Below are 17,869 nucleotides of genomic sequence, written 5' to 3'. Positions count from 1 at the left end.
TTTCCTTCTGGGGCCTCATCCTGTCCATTATATTGCTGGTTATATAGAAATGAAGCAAAAACTGCCATGTATAATAGAAACTTAGAGACTAAGACTTAAGAGAAAAGAAACAGCTCTTTTTTTTTTAATCTTAAAGAATATAAGAATATGTAAGACGGACGAGATTAAATAGTTTTTTTTAAATTACTTGGGTGTATTCAGTTGAGAAAACCAGGAAACCAACTAAGGAGGAAGAAAAGTTCACCGAAAGTCGAGTATGTGTATATTTACATAATTACCCTTGTGTTCCCTGAGACCTGGTATGGGGATACCCATGGGAGAAGGATTGTTGTTCTGTTTTGGAAAATCCTCTTTGCTGTTGACATCTGTAAACTGCAGCCTGGTCTTGGCAGCCAAGGGGACACAGGAGATTGGATGTCTGGCTCTTCCTGCCTTCCTGAGACAGCCTGTGGGGCCCGAGGGGGGTTCCTCACGTATCCTTGTACAACTCGCACACTCTGCAAGAAACCACTACAGCAAACTTGTCCTCTCAAGCATTTCCCCACCCCCTTGCAGAAGACAGTAAGTGGGTCAGGTTATTGGGGAATAATTAATGTGACCGTGGCAGCAAGCCTGTGCTCATGTGAGTACCCTTGCTATATAGTCCCTTCTCTGATTCTAACATATCTTTTGTGGAGAGTCAGTAGTCAAGAATGAAATGTGTGGCCTCTTCCTTGAATGCTATCTCTGCTATCAGCTTCCCTTGTGATTCATTGAATGGTTGTGAAATGAAGGAAGAGCTTCACTCTTGGAGGAGGTGGTTTGGTTATAAAATATCCTCTGCCGCTGATGGAGAAGGAAGGCCCCTTCTTTTAGGGTCCATCTAGGGTGAAGGGTACAGGGCTGTCACCCTATAGCTTACAGAGATTGCAAGGACATGGCCACCTCTTCCAGGGTATTGCTGGGAGTGAAATGAAAAGGTCTCTCTGACTTGAAAAGGATTTCACAGATTTACTGTAATGTTAGATTTCCCCTGCCCTCCGAAACTTCCATTTCCTGCGTCTCCCAGGGTTCTCTAGGGTATTGACATTGTTACCACTTCTCATGCTATATCTGTCTTTGGGGTCATTTTTTGTTGTATCCAGCTGGTAGATATTTTGTGATTGTTCAGTCATGTCCAACTCTTGGTTACCCCATTTGGGGTTTTCTTGCTAGATACTGGAGTGGTTTGCCATTACCTTCAGCTCATTTGACAAATGAGGAGACTGAGGCAAGCAAGGTTAAGTGACTGCCCAGGGTCACACAGCTAGTAAGTGATTCAGGCCCAAATCTGAACTCAGGAAGATGAATCTTCTTGATTCCAGGCCCAGCGCCCTATTCACTGTGCCACCTAGCTTGGTAGATACTAGCAATATGTGTATTTATTGATCAGTGAGCATTTATTAGGCTCCTTCTGTGATCCAGGCACTATATTAGGTACTGGGGCTACAAAGACAAAAAAACAAAATCATCCCTGCCCTTGGGAAGCTTATTTTCTGCTGGGTCTCAGGGGTGGGGAACCTGTGACCTGAAAGCCAAGGTGGCCTTCTAGGTCCCCAGGTGTGGCCCTTTGACTGAATCCAAACTTACAGAACAAAAGGACTCAGTCAAAAGGCCACACCCAAGGACCTAGAAGGTCACTTGTGGTGTGGAGGCCGGAGGTTCCCCACCCTATGACTAGGTTCTGCTAGATTCTTTGAATGGAGAAGTGAAAGTAGTGAGGTTTCCCAAGGATAAAGACTGAAACTGTTCTTAACCTTTTCAGAAAACTAGATTAAATGTACTTGAATGTGCTCTTTTTGAGCTTAAGATTCTGTATTGCTGATTCCTGAGCTTTATGAAATGTTTGTTTGTTCAATCAGAAGTTGATAGGATGTAGAGTTGGAAGAGACCTTGGAAGTCAAATAATCTAATTTCCTCATTTTACTTATGAGGAAACTGAAGACCAGAGGTGTTGTGAGTAATAAGCCGAGGTCATCTAAGAGGGAGGATTCTTACCCAGGTTTTCTGACTCCATTGTCTAGTATTCTTTTCTTGACACCTTCTTCTCTTCCTTCCCTCCCTCCCTCATTCATTCATTCAACAGATCTTTATTAAGCATTCACTTTGTGTTGAAGGTTAAGGCTAAATGACACCTATTTCTTTTCCCTGAAGCTTATTTTTGTCGTTCTTAGTTAGTTGTTTCCAACTCTTTCTGACCCCATTTGGGCTTTTCTTGGTAAAGATACTGAAGTAATTTGCTATTTCCTTTTCCAGCTCATTTTATAGATGAGGAAAGTGAGACAAACAGGGGTAAGTGACTTGTCCAGGGTCACACAGCTAGTAAGTGTCTGAGGCTGGATTTGAACTCAGGAAGATGAGTCTTTCTGACTCCAGGCCCAGAGCTGTATCCAGGCGCCTCTATCCAGCTGTCTTCTAAGAAGTTTATAGCCTGTTAGTGTAATACTGAAACATGGAAGCAGAAAAGGAAAAGAAAAAAAAAAGACTAGAATCATGGTCAGAGTTGATATAGGACAGGGGTGGGGAACCTATGGCCTCAAGGCCATGTGTGGCCCTCTAGGTCATCAAGTTGTGGGCCTTTGACTGAATCCAAACTTCACAGAACAAATCCCTGATTTCTATACCCCTGGTATAGGAGATGGTGAAGAGATGGGACAGAAAAGATGGGTTAGGAAAGATGAAGGGGAAAAAAGACATAAGAGTTGAGAAGTACAGACAAAGAGCCTTTGGGGCTAGTTATGTGCCTTTAGTTGCCTTAATTGTGGAAGACTTAGAGGCTAATTAGAGCGATCACCGAGGACACCAGATATTAACTTCATACTTAATGAGCCCAAAGAAGGTGAGGTAAGGTGACTGTTATAATCGGGTAGAAGGAAGTCTCCTGGGTCTTGCTTGGTTATGTGTGAGAGCATTCTCCAGTTCTAGGCAGGAGCAGAACAGCCTTACAGCCAGCTGCTCATGCTTAACTCACACACTGGTGTCATTGAGGGAGGGAGGGAGGGATTGGAAGGGTTGTGCTGGAGGTGCCATTGGGGTGATGTGGCTGTAGCACAGCTGTCTCTAGCACATGTCTAGATGACTTCTTTGGGTGCCTGAGGCTAGGATAACAGAAAAGTGATTCATTTTTACAAAAACAGACAGGCAATATTAGGTGTTGGGTCAAATATATTTTTGTGATTTCTTATTAATAGGAGACCTCAAGCTAAAGTATATCTAATAGAGATATTTTCAGTCAGGGAAATGTTGTCTACGTACTATATGTAGGTTTCAGCATTTCATAAAGGAAAAGAGTGGGGACAGCTAGAAAGTGCAGTAGATAGAACACTAGCCCTGGCATCTGGAGGACCTGAGTTCAAATGTGACCTCAGACTCTTACTAGCTGTGTGACCCTGGGAAAGTCAATTAACCTCAAATGACTCTTTAAAAACAAACAAAAAACAAAGGGAAGAAGTATGATACTGTGGAAAGCACTATGGATCCAGAGTCGAGGACTTGGGCTCAATTCTCATATCTGTTGCTTATTGACCTGTGTGGCCTTAAGCAAGTTATTTGATCTCCCTAGGCCCTCAGCTTTCTCATCTGTAAAATGAGGGATGGGGCCAGATGGCCTCAAAGATCTCTCTAAGCTCCAATCTATGAGCCTGTGACATCTGAGGGCCCTCCAGCTCCATTTCTTATGCTGTCATTGTGTACAAGATACAGAAGTGGGTATTAGATGATGGTACAGTCAGGCAGATGTAGAGCCGGTGACATGACTGGACCTGAAGAGCAGTCATTAATGACTTGATGTCAGCCAGCTGAGATGGTTGATATCTCTAGTAGTGTCCCAGGGGTCAGTCTTTTCCCCTGTGCTATCCTTGTACTATTAAACATTTAATGAATGACTTCACTGAAGGTATGAATGATACACTTATTAAATTTGCAGATGATTCAAAGTCAGGGGGGATAGCTAATATGCTGGATGACTGAATCAGGACATAAAAAGATCTAAATAGACCAGATCAATGAACTGAATCTAATTAGAAAAAATTTAACAGAGATAAATTTGAAGTAATTGACTTGGATTTAAAAAAAAATCAAAAACCTGCTCATGTACATCATAGGGGATGCATGGTTGAACAATATTTTCCAATAGGAAAAGATCATTGGATCTTAGTGGGTCTTAGTTCAAAGTCAATCAACAATGCAGCCAAAACAATTAATGTGATCCCAAGATGCATCGAGAAGCCCGGTATCTAAAACAAAAGAAACGGTAGTTCTGTTGTCCCCTTGCCTGATATGACAACATATGAAGTACTTGGTTCTGTTCTGGGTACCACATTTTATAAACGACATCAACAAACTAGGCTTTACCAACAGAAGGATGGCCAGGATATTTAGAGAACTGGATACCATGATGCGCTGGAACCAACTCATACCAGCTTGTGAGCTGCGTGACCCTGGGCAAGTCACTTTACTCAGCTTGTGAACTGGTTGTTATATTTCCAGTGACAGCATTTAAATTGTAGAAATTGCAGCTACTAAAAGTTATGGCTTGATTGATCATTGTTGGCTCTCTAGACTTTAGAAAAGGATGGAGGAAATATTGGTAATGCAGATTAAACTTAAAAGTGTGTTTGCCTACAGGTTTTACTCCCAGAGAGTCAGTTGTTAGACATTTACCAGCATACCACTACAAGATTGGTTGATTATGTTTAGGATGAGTAAGAAAAGACTTAACGCAGATTTAATAGCCATCTTCAAATATTTGAAGGTGGATCAAGTGAAAGCGTGGATTATTCATTTTAACCCTAGGGAAGCAGAGCAAGGTTGTGGCCAAGGCTGAAAGCTGCAGAGAATCTCATTAATTCTATATAAGGAAAAACTTTCTATTGTTCTTTAGTTGTGTCCAGTTCCTTGGGACTCTGTATGAGGTTTTCTTGGCAAAGATACTGGAGTGGTTTGCCATTTTCTTCTTCATTGGATTAGGGCAAATAGAAGTTAAATGACTTGCCCAGGATCACACAGCTGGTACGTGTCTGAGGCTGGATTTGAGCTCAGATCTTCCTGACTCCAGTCCCAGTGCTCTATCCACTGAGCTACATTGCTACCTCCTTCTCAGCTATTAGAGCTTTCAAAAAATGGAGTAGACTGTCTTGGGAGGCACTGTATCCCCCTGCTCTGGAGGCATTCCCTTGAGGGCTGGATAGCCAGTTATTTGGATCTTGTAGAGGTCAATCCTAGACGGGCAAGGAAAGGGCCAGGTTGCTGTTGGGATATTAGATTCTATAATTAAAAATGTAATTCTACAAATCAAAACATTGTTCTACTATTTTAAAATGGAGGAGAAAAGGGGACATATGGATGGTTGGAAAAGAGGAAGATAAAGTGAGACAGATGTGAGGGGCATTCAGCTAGGGCAGTAGTGGGGAACCTGCGGCCTTGAGGCCACATGTGGCCTTCTAGGTCCTTGGGTATGGCCTTTTGATTGAATCCAAATTTTACAGGACAAATTCTTTTATTAAGGGGATTTGTTCTGTGAAGTTTGGATTTAGTCAAAGGGCTGCACTTGAGGACCTACAGGGCCACATGTGGTCTCAAGGCCACAAGTTCCCCACCCCTGAACTGCTTTCCCTCTATCCACCTGTGGTGGGAAAAACATGATGCAGTGAAACTAGGACTAAGCTGACATTCTGGAGACCTCGGTTCTAGTCCCAGAACTGCCACGACCTTGGACACATTTTCTCAAACTCTTTTGACCTCAGTTCCCTTATCTGTAAAATGAAGAGGTTAGACTTGATGAACTCTGAATTCCCTTCTGCCTTTAAAGCTATGATCATATGATCCACCCCTGTGCTTAGGTCCAATAAATAATGGAGTGATACGTTCTTAGGATTCTATGAATATTAAAAAGCATTCTATGAATTTTCACCTTATAGCTAACTTGTGCGGAGCCAGTCATCCCGTATTTGGAGTGACAGCATTTTAGTGTTATGAAAACTATGCCTTCCTAAATCCTATGGAAAAAATGTGAAGCAGCTAAGACCTAGGAGGCCTGAGGGCCCGGGGTGCACAGCTGCATGGTTACTTGTTCTCTGCCTCACTCCCTGGGCAGTCGATGCCATTCGGTCTCAAAGGAGAAGCTTGGCCGTTGCTTCCCAGTCACAAATTATCCCAGTGGGTATGAAGGGAAGAAGTAGTAACCACCCAGCTGCCAGGGTGAGGAGGACTCTTGGGAGGAGCCACACTCTGGGGAGGTTTGGATAAGCACAGTGGCATTGTGAAAGATGATGTGGGTGCACATGCATGTGCGCACATGCATATGTGTGCACGTGTGTATGTGTGCGCATCTGTATCTGTGCATGAATGTGTCCATGCTTTGTTTTTCTTACATCTAAGAAAGGGTGAGGGCCCCTTTTCTTTAGCCGCGCTGTAGGCAATATCTACCTGAGAGTCTTGCAGTATTTCTGAGAATTTTGCTATTCTCAATAAACATCCTTGGGGTATCCTGATCAAATGTTAATTTAAAGGCTAACAGTAATAATAATTATAATTATTTATTGTAAAATTATTATTATATTAGAATAACTTTTATAATTATATTAATTATATTATGTTATAGTATAATATACAGTTATTATTATTATAATTATAATAACAACTGACCTTTCCATAATACTTTTAAGTTTATACATTGCTTTACATACATTTTCTCTTTTGATCCTCACAGCTAACCTGTGAGGTAGGTACTCCAGTTATCAATCCAACTTTACAAAGAAACTAAGGCAGACAGAGGTAAAGTGACTTGCCCAAGGTCACTCAGCTAATAAGAGTCAGAGGCAGGATCTGAACACAGGTCTTCCTGACTCTGAGTCTAGCAATCTTTTTTTAAAAATTTATTTATCTATTTTAATCTTCAACATTTATTTCCACAAGATTTTGAGTTCCAAATTCTTTCCCCATCTCTCTCCCCCCCACCTCTATTCCAAGATGGCATGTATTCTGATTACGCCTTCCCCAAATCTAGCAATCTTAACACTGTGCCAGAAGGATTGAAGATGATCCCTTTAAAGCCAGGATTCTTAACCTTTTTGTCTACTCTTTTGGCAGCCTAGTTTTAAGTCTGTGGATTCCTTCCAAGAATAATGTTTTTAAATGCATTAAATAAAATACATAGGATTACAAAGGAAATCAAAGATTAGTAAAAAAAAATAAAGACATCTTTTTTTCTCATCCAATTTCATGGACTCCTAGGTTAAGAACCTCTGTTTTAAAGGGTGCGTTTGATTACCCTGCTTCCAAAATAATGCTGCACTTCCGGCCTCCTGCCTCTCCAGCCTCCAGCTTCTCTTCTGACGTACGTCACCATGCTAATTCTTCCCTCTTCCCTTGGAAGGGATTTTTAGACATATATATATATTTTGTCTCTCCTTTTAATCGCTAGGTGAGGCAATTAGTTGGCATAATGAGTATTCGATCTGGAGTCAGGAAAACTTGAGGTCAGATCCTGCTTTAGATACTTGCTAGCTATGTGTCTCTGGGCAAGTCACATGACCTCTCTGAGCCTCAATTTTCTTATCTGTAAAAATGAAATAGTTGAGCTGGATGGTTTTCCAAGGTCCTTTACCACTCTAAATATGATTTTCTTTCTGTGTGTGATCATCCTGTCTAAACAGAGAGGCAGAGTAAACTTCTTGCACAAAATTATATATCTGGTTAATCCCGGAGATGAAATTAGAACCCACTACTCTAGACTCCAAGTCCTGTGCTTCTTTCATTCTGCCATACCACCTCCATGTAACACCCTTCGCCTTCCTTTTCCTCTCCCTCCTCTCCTCTCTTCTAGTTTTAAATTTTTATTTATATCCTATGTTTTAATATCACTTTTATTTCTGAATTTCATTTCCCTTCTAGAATCCTTTAAGCCATCCCATGCAAAAAAGAATAAAAAAGATAAGATCAAAGAAAACAGTTCAACAAGACAATACAGCACATGAACCAGGTCTAATAAAATATCACATGTTCCATACTGAGTCCTCAAAAATCCCTTCTCCCTGCAAGGAAAGGAGACAAGTATATTTTTTCATCTCCTCTTTAGAGACAAGATTGGCAACCCTTTCTTTGCATTCAGTATATGGGACAACTGGGTATTGCAGTGGATAGAGACCTAAGCCTGGGATCAGGAAGACCTGAATTCAAATCTGGCCTTAGACATATCCTAGGTGTATGATCCTGGGCCAGTCACTTAACTTCTGTTTGCCTCAGTTTCCCCATCTGTAAAATGGGAGTAATTAATAGAACCTACTTCCCAGGATTGTTATGAGGAACAAATGAGATGTTTGTAAAGTGCTTAGCACAATGCTTGCCACACAGTCAACACCGTATAAATGTTAGCTGTTATTCAACGTGGTATTGTCCCTCCATCTTTCACTCCTCTAGGACCTTCTATTACTCGTTTTTGTAGCTCTCCGTTACCAGACACCCTCTTTGTTGTTCTCTGACAATGCTTAGCAGCCATGGTTGACCTATTGACATCATCTTCAGAACTCAAAACCAGGGCTGCGGACCAGCCCCCAAGAACTTTAGCCCTGCCTCGTTCTAAAAAGCATTTGCCTAAGTCAAAATCACTCTCTCGGGAGATTCAAAAAGAACTGTTAAGCAAAGCAAGTCGATACAATGAAGGCGTCTAATAAGATGTGCAATATTCTGTACCTTTAGTCTGCCTTTCTACCAGGAGGAGTGAAGTGTGTTTCACCGTCAGCTCTCTGGAGCCTTGATTAGACTATATATAATCCAGATATGTTGTATAAAATGTACCATTACACGCTTACATTATTATAATAATATTTTTGTTATTCTCCCGTTTCTGCTTCTCTGCTCTGAATTAGTTCATGCAAGTCTTCCCATGTTTCTTTGAATTCCTCATATTTGTCATTTCTTAAGGAACATTAATATTTCATTGTACTTATATGCCACCATATGCTCAGCTATTCCCCCAATCTACTACATTTCTAGTTTTGTGCTATTATAAAGAGTGAGTCCAGGGAATATCTTGGTATATAATAGGACTTTTTCTATTCCTGTCATCAATCCCCTTGGATTATGTGGTCAGTATAGGGCTTACTGAATACTTTGGTGATTTTTCTCACATTTCTAATTGTTTTCCAAGAATGATTAGACCATTTTACAGTTCTCTCAGTAATGTATTAGTATTTTTGACTTCTCAATCCTTCATAATATTGCTAATTTCCATATTTTGTTAGGCAGTTCTCCAAGACTAAATTATCCATGAATTCTCAAACTGTACCAATGGAGGGAGTTTCTACACTGGGAGCTCTCTATTTCCATGTAATCACAGGTCTAGACCAAAATAAATCATCTTTGACAATTTCATGTGTATGATGCAAAACCTGAGAGTTGTTTTAATGAGTGTTTTTCTTCGTGATTTAGGGATTTTCTTTTCATTTGGATGTTGATAGTTTGCATTTCTTCTACTGAAGAACCTCAAAACTCAGAGCTTTGATTTTGTACAAGTTCATGTGCTAAGTAGTTCTTGACTTCGCCTCAGCTGTAATCTCTGAGAGAGGCAGTGTGAGGTAATGGCAAGGGCTCAGAAAACCTGGATGTGGATTCTACTTCCAATACTTACTAGCTGGGAGACCCTGAGCAATTCACTTAAATTCTGTTTGCCTCCATTCCCTCATCTGTAAAGTGGAGATTCTAATAAAAGTAGAATCTATCTCCTAGAGTTGTTGTGAGGATTGAATAAGATAATAATTGTAAAGCACTTAGTGTAGCATCTGGCACATAGTAAGTGCTACATAAATTATAATTTTATATCCTATATAATATTGTTGTTCTTATTATAAATTTAATATGGAAATACCCACACAACTCTTTCAGACTTCACCCTGCTCTCTTCTGTTTTAAAAATATTTCATCAGTGTGCATTTCTTCCTTCTTTTTTTTGAGTGTCACTATCATTACTCCCTATTACAGGGATGGGGAACCTGGATTCAGTGAAAAGGCTGCTCTTGAGGACCTAGAGGGCCACATGTGGGCTGGAGGCTGCAGGTTCCCCACCCCTGCACCAACCCCTGTAACAACTCTCCTTCTTCTTCTCCTGTCCCCTCCCTCGTAACAAATACATGTAATCAATAAAGTAAACCCACACGTTGGCCATGTCTGAAAATGGGTGCCTCATTCTGCCTCTTTAATCCACCAACTATCCCCCAGGAAATGGGAAGCGTGCTTCATCATAGCCTTGTATTCTCTGTGCTCCAATAAGACATCATCTGTTCTGTCAAGGTTTCATTTTATCCTAAACTCTTTATCAAGATGATGACTTTTCTGTGACTGTGAAAAATACTTCCAAGTCTCTATATCCAGCTTCATATTCTTCTGCCTATAGCCATGGATATCTGAAGGACCACTGGCTGATGGTTTTTTGTTTGGGGTTTTTTTTGGGGAAAATACGCTCAGTGGTCAGTGAGTTTCTCATTAGAAGCTTTATAACCAGTCAGAAGCTTTATGACCTGCGGAGATCAGGGCTAGGAATGCCAGAAGGATTCCTTATCTGAGATTTTTGCCTTGCAGCTGACTTTGGTGTATCGGCCAAGAATCTGAAAACCTTGCAGAAACGAGATTCCTTCATAGGAACACCTTACTGGTGAGTAAGCTAGCTTCTGGAAACTGGATCCGGAACTGAACTGTGAGCCAGAGATTCCTCCTTCACCCCCTCCACCCCCACCCAAAGCTACTTGCTGGATGGAAAGCACTGGCATGACCATTTTAGTTGAAGAGTTAAACCTACCATTGTTCAAGGCCCAAATCAAGGTCTGCCTTCCCTTTTACCCCAGTCCTTATTGATTTCTCTCTCTCTTCTGAATTCCTGCTGTACTTAGAGTTTGTACCATATAATTTAGCACTTCATTGCATATTGTCCTGTACCATTTATTTATTGTTTCATGGACATTAGTTTTGCCTTCCCTTCCGGATTATAAAATTCCTTGAAATCAGGAATCACGGGTTTATGTTACTTATGTTCTCTATAGTGCCAGCTGTGTGGTTGTGCCCCTGACTGGCCCTCAATAAATACTTCATAATTGAAAAGAAAAGCAAGAGTGTGTGTGTGTGTGTGTGTGTGTGTGTGTGTGTGTGTGTGTGACAGAGACAGAGACAGAAAAAGACACACAGGAAGAGAGAGAGAGACAGAGAAAGACAGAGAGAAAGAAAGATGGAGAGAGAGAGGAGGAGAGAGAGAAACACAAACACACAGGAAAGGAAGCGGGGAGAGAAAGAGAAAGAAGGGAGAAAAGAGAGAGACAAAGGAGAGGGTAGAAATTAATGAAGGAAGACTAGAAAAGTATGATATGACAATAGTAATAATAATTGTAATAGCTAATCTTTTTAGTGATTACTTCAAAGTTTACAGAGTACTTTACACATATTATCTCATTTGATTCTCAAAATACTGTAATGTGCTATTATCTCCACCTCCATTTTATAAATAGGGAAACTAAGACTTTGAGAGGTTTGAGTGACTTGGACAAGGTCACAATGCTGGTGTTTGAGATGGGACTTGAATCTGGGATCTTCCTGACTCCAAAAACAGCACTGTCCACTACACTGATATCTTTCTGGAATAAGAAGCCTTGTTTTCCAGTTGTGGCTTTTCCACCTTCCAGCTGTGTGACCTTGTCCAAATCACTTCATCTCTCTTGGACATAGTTTCATTGTAGTAAAATGGAGTCAGAGAAGAGAGCTGGATATTCTCTAAGGCTCTTCTCAACTTTAACTTGACATGTGAGGTTGGTGAACCTCTTGTCCTGAATACTTTTGAAGCTCTGGGAGTACTAATACAGGAGTTGACGATTGTATATTCAGATAAAACTGACAGCTTGTTTGTTGGTTAGACAGTGTTTTAGTGAATGGTAAGGGGAGGCAGAGACAAATATATATGAAGTTCAAGTGGAGTCTTCTGTTCTTAGCTAGGGCTGTGGACACTGAAACCACAGTTTATTCAGCTCATGGGATCGTTTCTGAAACCGGCCATAGGATCATAGATTTGGGGCTCGAAGGGACATTCCAGGCTATCTGTTCCAATCCTCTCTGTTTATAGAGGAAGAGTTCCAAATACACCAGGTATTTCATTTTTAGAAGGGATATAGAAAGAGATGAAATCAGCAACTCTTGCTGAAGGTACCTTTGTAGCAAATGGATCCGGGAGAGGTTGGATCACATTGGGCATAGAACAGGAGGGATGAGAAGGCAGGACTTGTTCCATTCTCTCCTGCGCAGGAGGAGTCATGGGAAACTTGATATCATTTATGTATTCCCCCAAAGTTGCATGTGAATTGAACTTTTGCAAATGCTAGAGGAGCTTACTATCAGAATTAAATTCATGGTGAATCCTTTTAAAAAGTGAAGAATCCTTCTCAGTGCATAATTTCTTCCAATTTATCTGTCAGGTAAGCTTGGGTTACCATATACCAAGTTTTCTTAATGTGGGGAAGACCCTGGCATTCATGGCTAGCCATAGTGAGGGAATGTGGCGCTTTGCCTCCCAGCCTTGGCTGACCCTGCCCCATTCCTCCTCCTTTCTTCCCTTGATCAATTTCTTTTTTTTCTATCGATTTCTCTCTTTGACCGTGTTTGTTGTTTTTGTATACTTATTTTACATCGCTCTCCCCTGCTTTACTCTCCCTCTTGTGCTCCAGCATCCTCTGGAATTCTGTTTCCCCCATTTTCCCTTTCCCCCAAACGTGCTCGTTCCCACTCTGAGCACGCTTGTGTCTTACTCTCTACACCTTCTGATTTATTCTGCCATCTGGTGGTAGGAATCAACAACTACAGGCTGACATGGAGGAGGCGGAGCCATCAATTTCTATATGAAGAAAATAAGGATAGAGGAGGTAATGTGAAGGAACGGGAAAAGAGCTGACCTTGAAGTCAATAAGACATGGGTTCAAAACCTGCCTCTGATACTATATGTATTATATTGTCTGTATCATCCTGGACCAGTCACTTAATCTCTCAGTGCCCTTTTCTAAGACAATGCTATCGTAAGACTCTAACATTTATATGTACTTTATGCATGTTATCTCATTTGATCTTCATAACGAAAGTTATTAAAGTCCCATCTTACAGATGAGAAAACTAAGATGAAAATAAGTTAAGTTGTAGGGTCCAAAATTGTCCCATCTACAGTAAAAGAAGCTTAGGCAGAGCTCTAAGCCAATAACCATTTGTAAAAGGGACCTCAGATCTTCCTCATGATCTGAGATGCCCCTTGTCCCCTGTGCTTTACATATGTAGTGCTTGATCCCCAGACACACAGAAGAGGTCCAGTAATATACAGAGTCCCACTGGTTCTTGACCCTCCAGGAGGGTCAGAAATCATGCATCAGCATGGGTGGTCACAGGATGGGCAAGGCAAGGGTCATCTCTGCTGACTGAATGGTCATAAGACGAGCCCCTCCTCATGTTGGGCAAGAGAGGTGATCCAGTGGTACAAAAATAAGTTGGGGGACTTTCCAGATCATGTCAAGACTTCTCACCCATGCTGCCCTTGGTCATGCATTCATCAGGCCAAAAGGGTGGAGGTCCTCTAGTCAGCATTTCATGTTTAGGCAAGTGAACTTTATAACAGGTTAGTGAGCAGTAAACTTATAGCTTGGAGTTAAAAGTTTAGGGGCTTGTAGATGGAATTATACTGTTGGTTCTCCTTTTCTTTTGTTGTTTTGTTTCTTCTTTCTCATGGTTCCTCCCATTAATTCTAACTCTTCTTTACATTATGACTAATGTGAAAATATGTTTAATATGAATGTAAAAGTAGAGCCTCTATCAGATCTCATGCCGTCTTGGGCAGGAGAAGTTAGAGAGAAAATTCAAAAGCCAAAACCTTATGGAAGTGAATGTTAACTAAAAATAAATTGTTTTTAATAGTTTGGTGGCTTATTATAAGAAAGAATCTATCTTATCTAATTATCCCTAAATATTATATATGTAAAATATGCGTTAATACATGTAATTCCTATATTAATATTAGTTGACTAGATTTCCCAACATATTAATAGATAAGTATAATCACTACCCCTATGGATAAACTGATTAGTATTGATTAATTAATAATATCAATATTAATTAATTAATAAAATAGGGGTCTAATTAGAATCATCTATCTCAAAGTGACTTATCCAGAGTCATGCGACCAGTAAATATCTGAGGCAGGATTTGAACTCAGGTATTCCTGACTCCCAAGTCTAGTACTCTTATTCACTGTACCACCCAGTGGCCTATAAATAGTAGAGAAAGCACTGAATTATATTAATAGAGGAAAATCTTCACCAAGCGCTCTCTACATCCATGGAAAAAAAACAAACCAGGTCCAGTCTAGAATAACAGCAACAGCAGCAATAGAAAGGAAAGACAATGGGGTATGAAGTAAATGGATGGATGGAAAAGACTGCTCACATATAGATATGGGTTTGTGGCTAAATTAGATCCTAATTTCAAATAGAAACCTTGCATATATGCTAAGGATTTAACTCTCCCTCTTTTCTTTTTCTTGGCATTCTGGATCTGTTTCAGGATGGCTCCTGAGGTGGTGATGTGTGAGACCATGAAAGATACCCCTTATGACTACAAGGCTGATATATGGTCCTTGGGCATCACACTTATTGAGATGGCACAGATAGAGCCCCCACACCACGAGCTGAATCCAATGCGAGTCCTCTTGAAGATTGCCAAGTCGGACCCCCCTACGCTCCTCACACCATCCAAATGGTGAGAAGAAAAGGGGACCTGGCCTATCTATGGTGGATTTATGCTACCACTGTAGAGTTCACATTCTGCCTATGGGAGGTTAAGTATAAAGGTTATTCATTGCTCAGGAACAACTGGAAAAACTAGAAGGGGAGGAGCCCCATGGGATAGGAAGAAGTCATTGCAGCATTCAGAAGTCACCAGGCCACACAAACTATGACACAAGTCCCTTCATCATCATCCTGGCTTTTAGGTTGACCACCCAAATGACTTCCTCTCCAGTGTCTCTAAGTCATCTCCCTTGATCCTTACAGAATGATGGAATCTCTGCTTTGGGAAGTACCTCAGGAGCCTTTGAGTCCAATCTGTACTCCCAAGCAAAGTCTTCTTTAACCCATCTGGCAAGTGTTCAGCCTGTCTCTGACTGAAGTCCTCCCATGAGGGATGATGTACTATCTCCAAAGGCAACTATTCCACTTTTGGACAGCTCTCCTTGTCAGGAAGTTTTTCCCTACACTGAGCTGTATTTCGCCTCCCTTTAAGACCCACCTTTTGATCCTGGTTCTGCCCTCTGGGGTCAGTTGGAACAAATCTAAATCCTCCTACATCCAGCCTTCACATACTTGGAGCCAGTTATAGTGTCCTTCCTATATTTTCTCTTCTCTAGGCTAGACATCCCCATTTCCTTATCGAGTCTCATCATTCTCATCTTAGAGACCCTAAGCAAACGTACATGGATCCCCATAGAAACCAACCCAGGTTATATAACTAATCAAATATCCAGGTAGAAGAATGAAAAACAAACAAACAAACAAAAACTAAAAAAAAGAAAAAAGAAAAAACAAAATCCAAAGACAGACTGAGAGGCATCCTGGTGTATGGAAAGAGCTGGGTCAGCACTCAGGAGACCTGTATTCCAGCTACTCACTGTGAAATCTTAGGCAGATTATTTAACCCCTTTGTGCCTCATTTTAAAAATTAGAGGATTGGATTAGAGGATCTCTAAACTCTTTTCTTGTTCTAATATTTTATGATCTGACTGCTCCATATGAAATTGAGGGGCTGGGCATCATCTTCATTGGAACTAGTTCACTGTCCCTGATTTGGGAGTAGATCCACCAAGGTCTCAAAAAAAAAAAAAGGAAAAATTTTTAAGTGATCATATCATATGACATTGTCTTGAGCTGAAGCCTTTGGTCTCTCCTGAATAAAAACACAATCAATTTCCATTACTCAATGCTAAGGACTTGATGGCACTGTCATGATATTATTACATTTTGTTTCTTATAAGAAAAGGAGTCTGCTTCCACCCCTATTTGGTTGAGGCTTTTTAATTGGCTTCCTCTCCCTTTATTTCCAAACTACCCTCTCTACTTTGGGGTAGATTAGCTGAAATGATCATGATTCTTTAGGCCAAGAATTGCATCTGACTGGAAGCACCATTTGAAGGTCTAGGAATGCTATGGAGTTGGTGTAGAGGAAAACTTTCACTGGCAGAAGGCAAAACAACTCAAAGAATTATGGACCAACAGTTTGGTGACCTTGGTCAAATAATGTACACAGAGAAATGGAAGCCAGAACTTGTTCCTAAGTAGATCTGGTGGTGCAGGAATGACTGTGGAGCGCTACTACCAGCCAGCCTTCATCATTCATTTTACATGTTAGGCTGGGTATGTGGCATTTTCTTTGCTGGCAACCAAGATTGATTTTCCAGGCCTAAGAGAGGGGCTGGATGGTTAGGGGTCTGACAGCTCCTTCAGAGAGGATGTAGTTAGCGAGAGACTGAAGGGGAGCTTATGGGTCAATTTTCCTGAACTTCTGCCCCATTTTGACCTTGCTGCTAATTTCTATCCCTACATACAGGTCCTTAGACTTCCGGGACTTCCTGAAGACAGCTCTGGATAAGAATCCTGAGACCCGGCCCAGTGCTGCCCAGCTCTTGGAGGTAAGTAGATTCTTCCCTTCTTCCTTCCTGCTAACTTCTAGGATTAGATCACTTCAAAGGCAGCAGTGAATGTGTGAATTACCTGTCCATGGACTCAGCGTGTCACGTCCAGCTTCCATATCTTTGTGAAGTTGACCTGCAATCTTACTGATCTTGGCCTTTCAGAATTTTTTTCTTCTTTCTGGTGTAGTTCAGGAGCCACTTCCATTTCTCTTATTGCATTTCCCTACCAATGTTCCTGCCATAAATATTTCCATAAGATGTTAGATCTCTTCTCTGCCCTACCTTGTTTTGGACTTCCCTTTTATCTTTGTACATATCATAGCCTCCTAAGATTGTGAGCTCCTTCAGGGCTGGACATTTTTTTCTCTCTTGAATTCCCCGTGTTTAGCTTAGGTCCTTTGCATATAAGTAAGCATTGTTAAATCATGAATTCCTGAACCCTAAAACATTGTTTTATCTAGAAGAGACTTTACACATCATCTAGTCCAGGGGTGGGGAACCTGAGGCCTTAAGGCCACATCCCCGAAAGTCAGATTATAGGACCATAGGATTTAGAACTACAGGGGACTTTAAAGATCACTTTGATCCAGAGATCCTTAACATTTTTTGAGTCTTATCAGTTGACCAGTTCACCAGATTGGCAATCTAGTCAAGCCTAAGGACCCCCTGCTCAGAACAGTGTTTTTAAATGCATAAAACGATATATGGAATTACAAAGAAAAACAATTATATTGAAATACAGTTACCAAAATATATTTTTTAAAAAACCAGATTCATGAACCCTAAATTAAAAATCCTTGATCTAGTACAACCCTTTTGTTTTATAGAAGAGGAAGATGAGGCTGAAAGAGGTAAAGTGATTAGCCTAAGATCAGATATGTTGTTGGTGGCAGGGGGTCACTGGAATCTAGTTCTTATATACTCATATATATAGTTCTCTTATACTCTTTCCATAAATTCATGACCCTTTAGGTTCCATGTCACCTCACTATGACTTTGATGCCAAGATAACCCCCATTTTGCCCTTTCTATTCTAGGTTTTCCCTGTCTCTGTGTTGAACCAGGTCACAAAGTTTAGTTTATAATCTCTAGAATTCTGACTTCATTTTGTTCTCTCCAACTGTGTGGCCTTTTTTGTCCTCCCAGACCAGCTGGACT

General features: G+C 40.8%; 1 protein-coding gene across 1 annotated transcript in view; it reads left to right on the top strand.

Moving 5' to 3' along the window:
* STK10 (serine/threonine kinase 10) overlaps positions 1–17,869 on the top strand; it is a 126,529-nt gene that overhangs the window by 56,740 nt on the left and 51,920 nt on the right. Inside the window, exons 5-7 of the mRNA XM_072630964.1 lie at positions 10,594–10,666; positions 14,590–14,784; positions 16,627–16,708. Coding sequence (XP_072487065.1) covers positions 10,594–10,666; positions 14,590–14,784; positions 16,627–16,708 — 350 coding nt within the window. The remainder of the gene's footprint in view (positions 1–10,593; positions 10,667–14,589; positions 14,785–16,626; positions 16,709–17,869) is intronic.

Source organism: Notamacropus eugenii, chromosome 1, assembly GCF_028372415.1.
Source record: "Notamacropus eugenii isolate mMacEug1 chromosome 1, mMacEug1.pri_v2, whole genome shotgun sequence".
Classification (NCBI taxonomy): Eukaryota; Metazoa; Chordata; class Mammalia; order Diprotodontia; family Macropodidae; genus Notamacropus; species Notamacropus eugenii.
The sequence above is the reverse complement of the archived record's forward strand: the minus strand, read 5'-3'. Positions and strand labels throughout refer to the sequence as shown.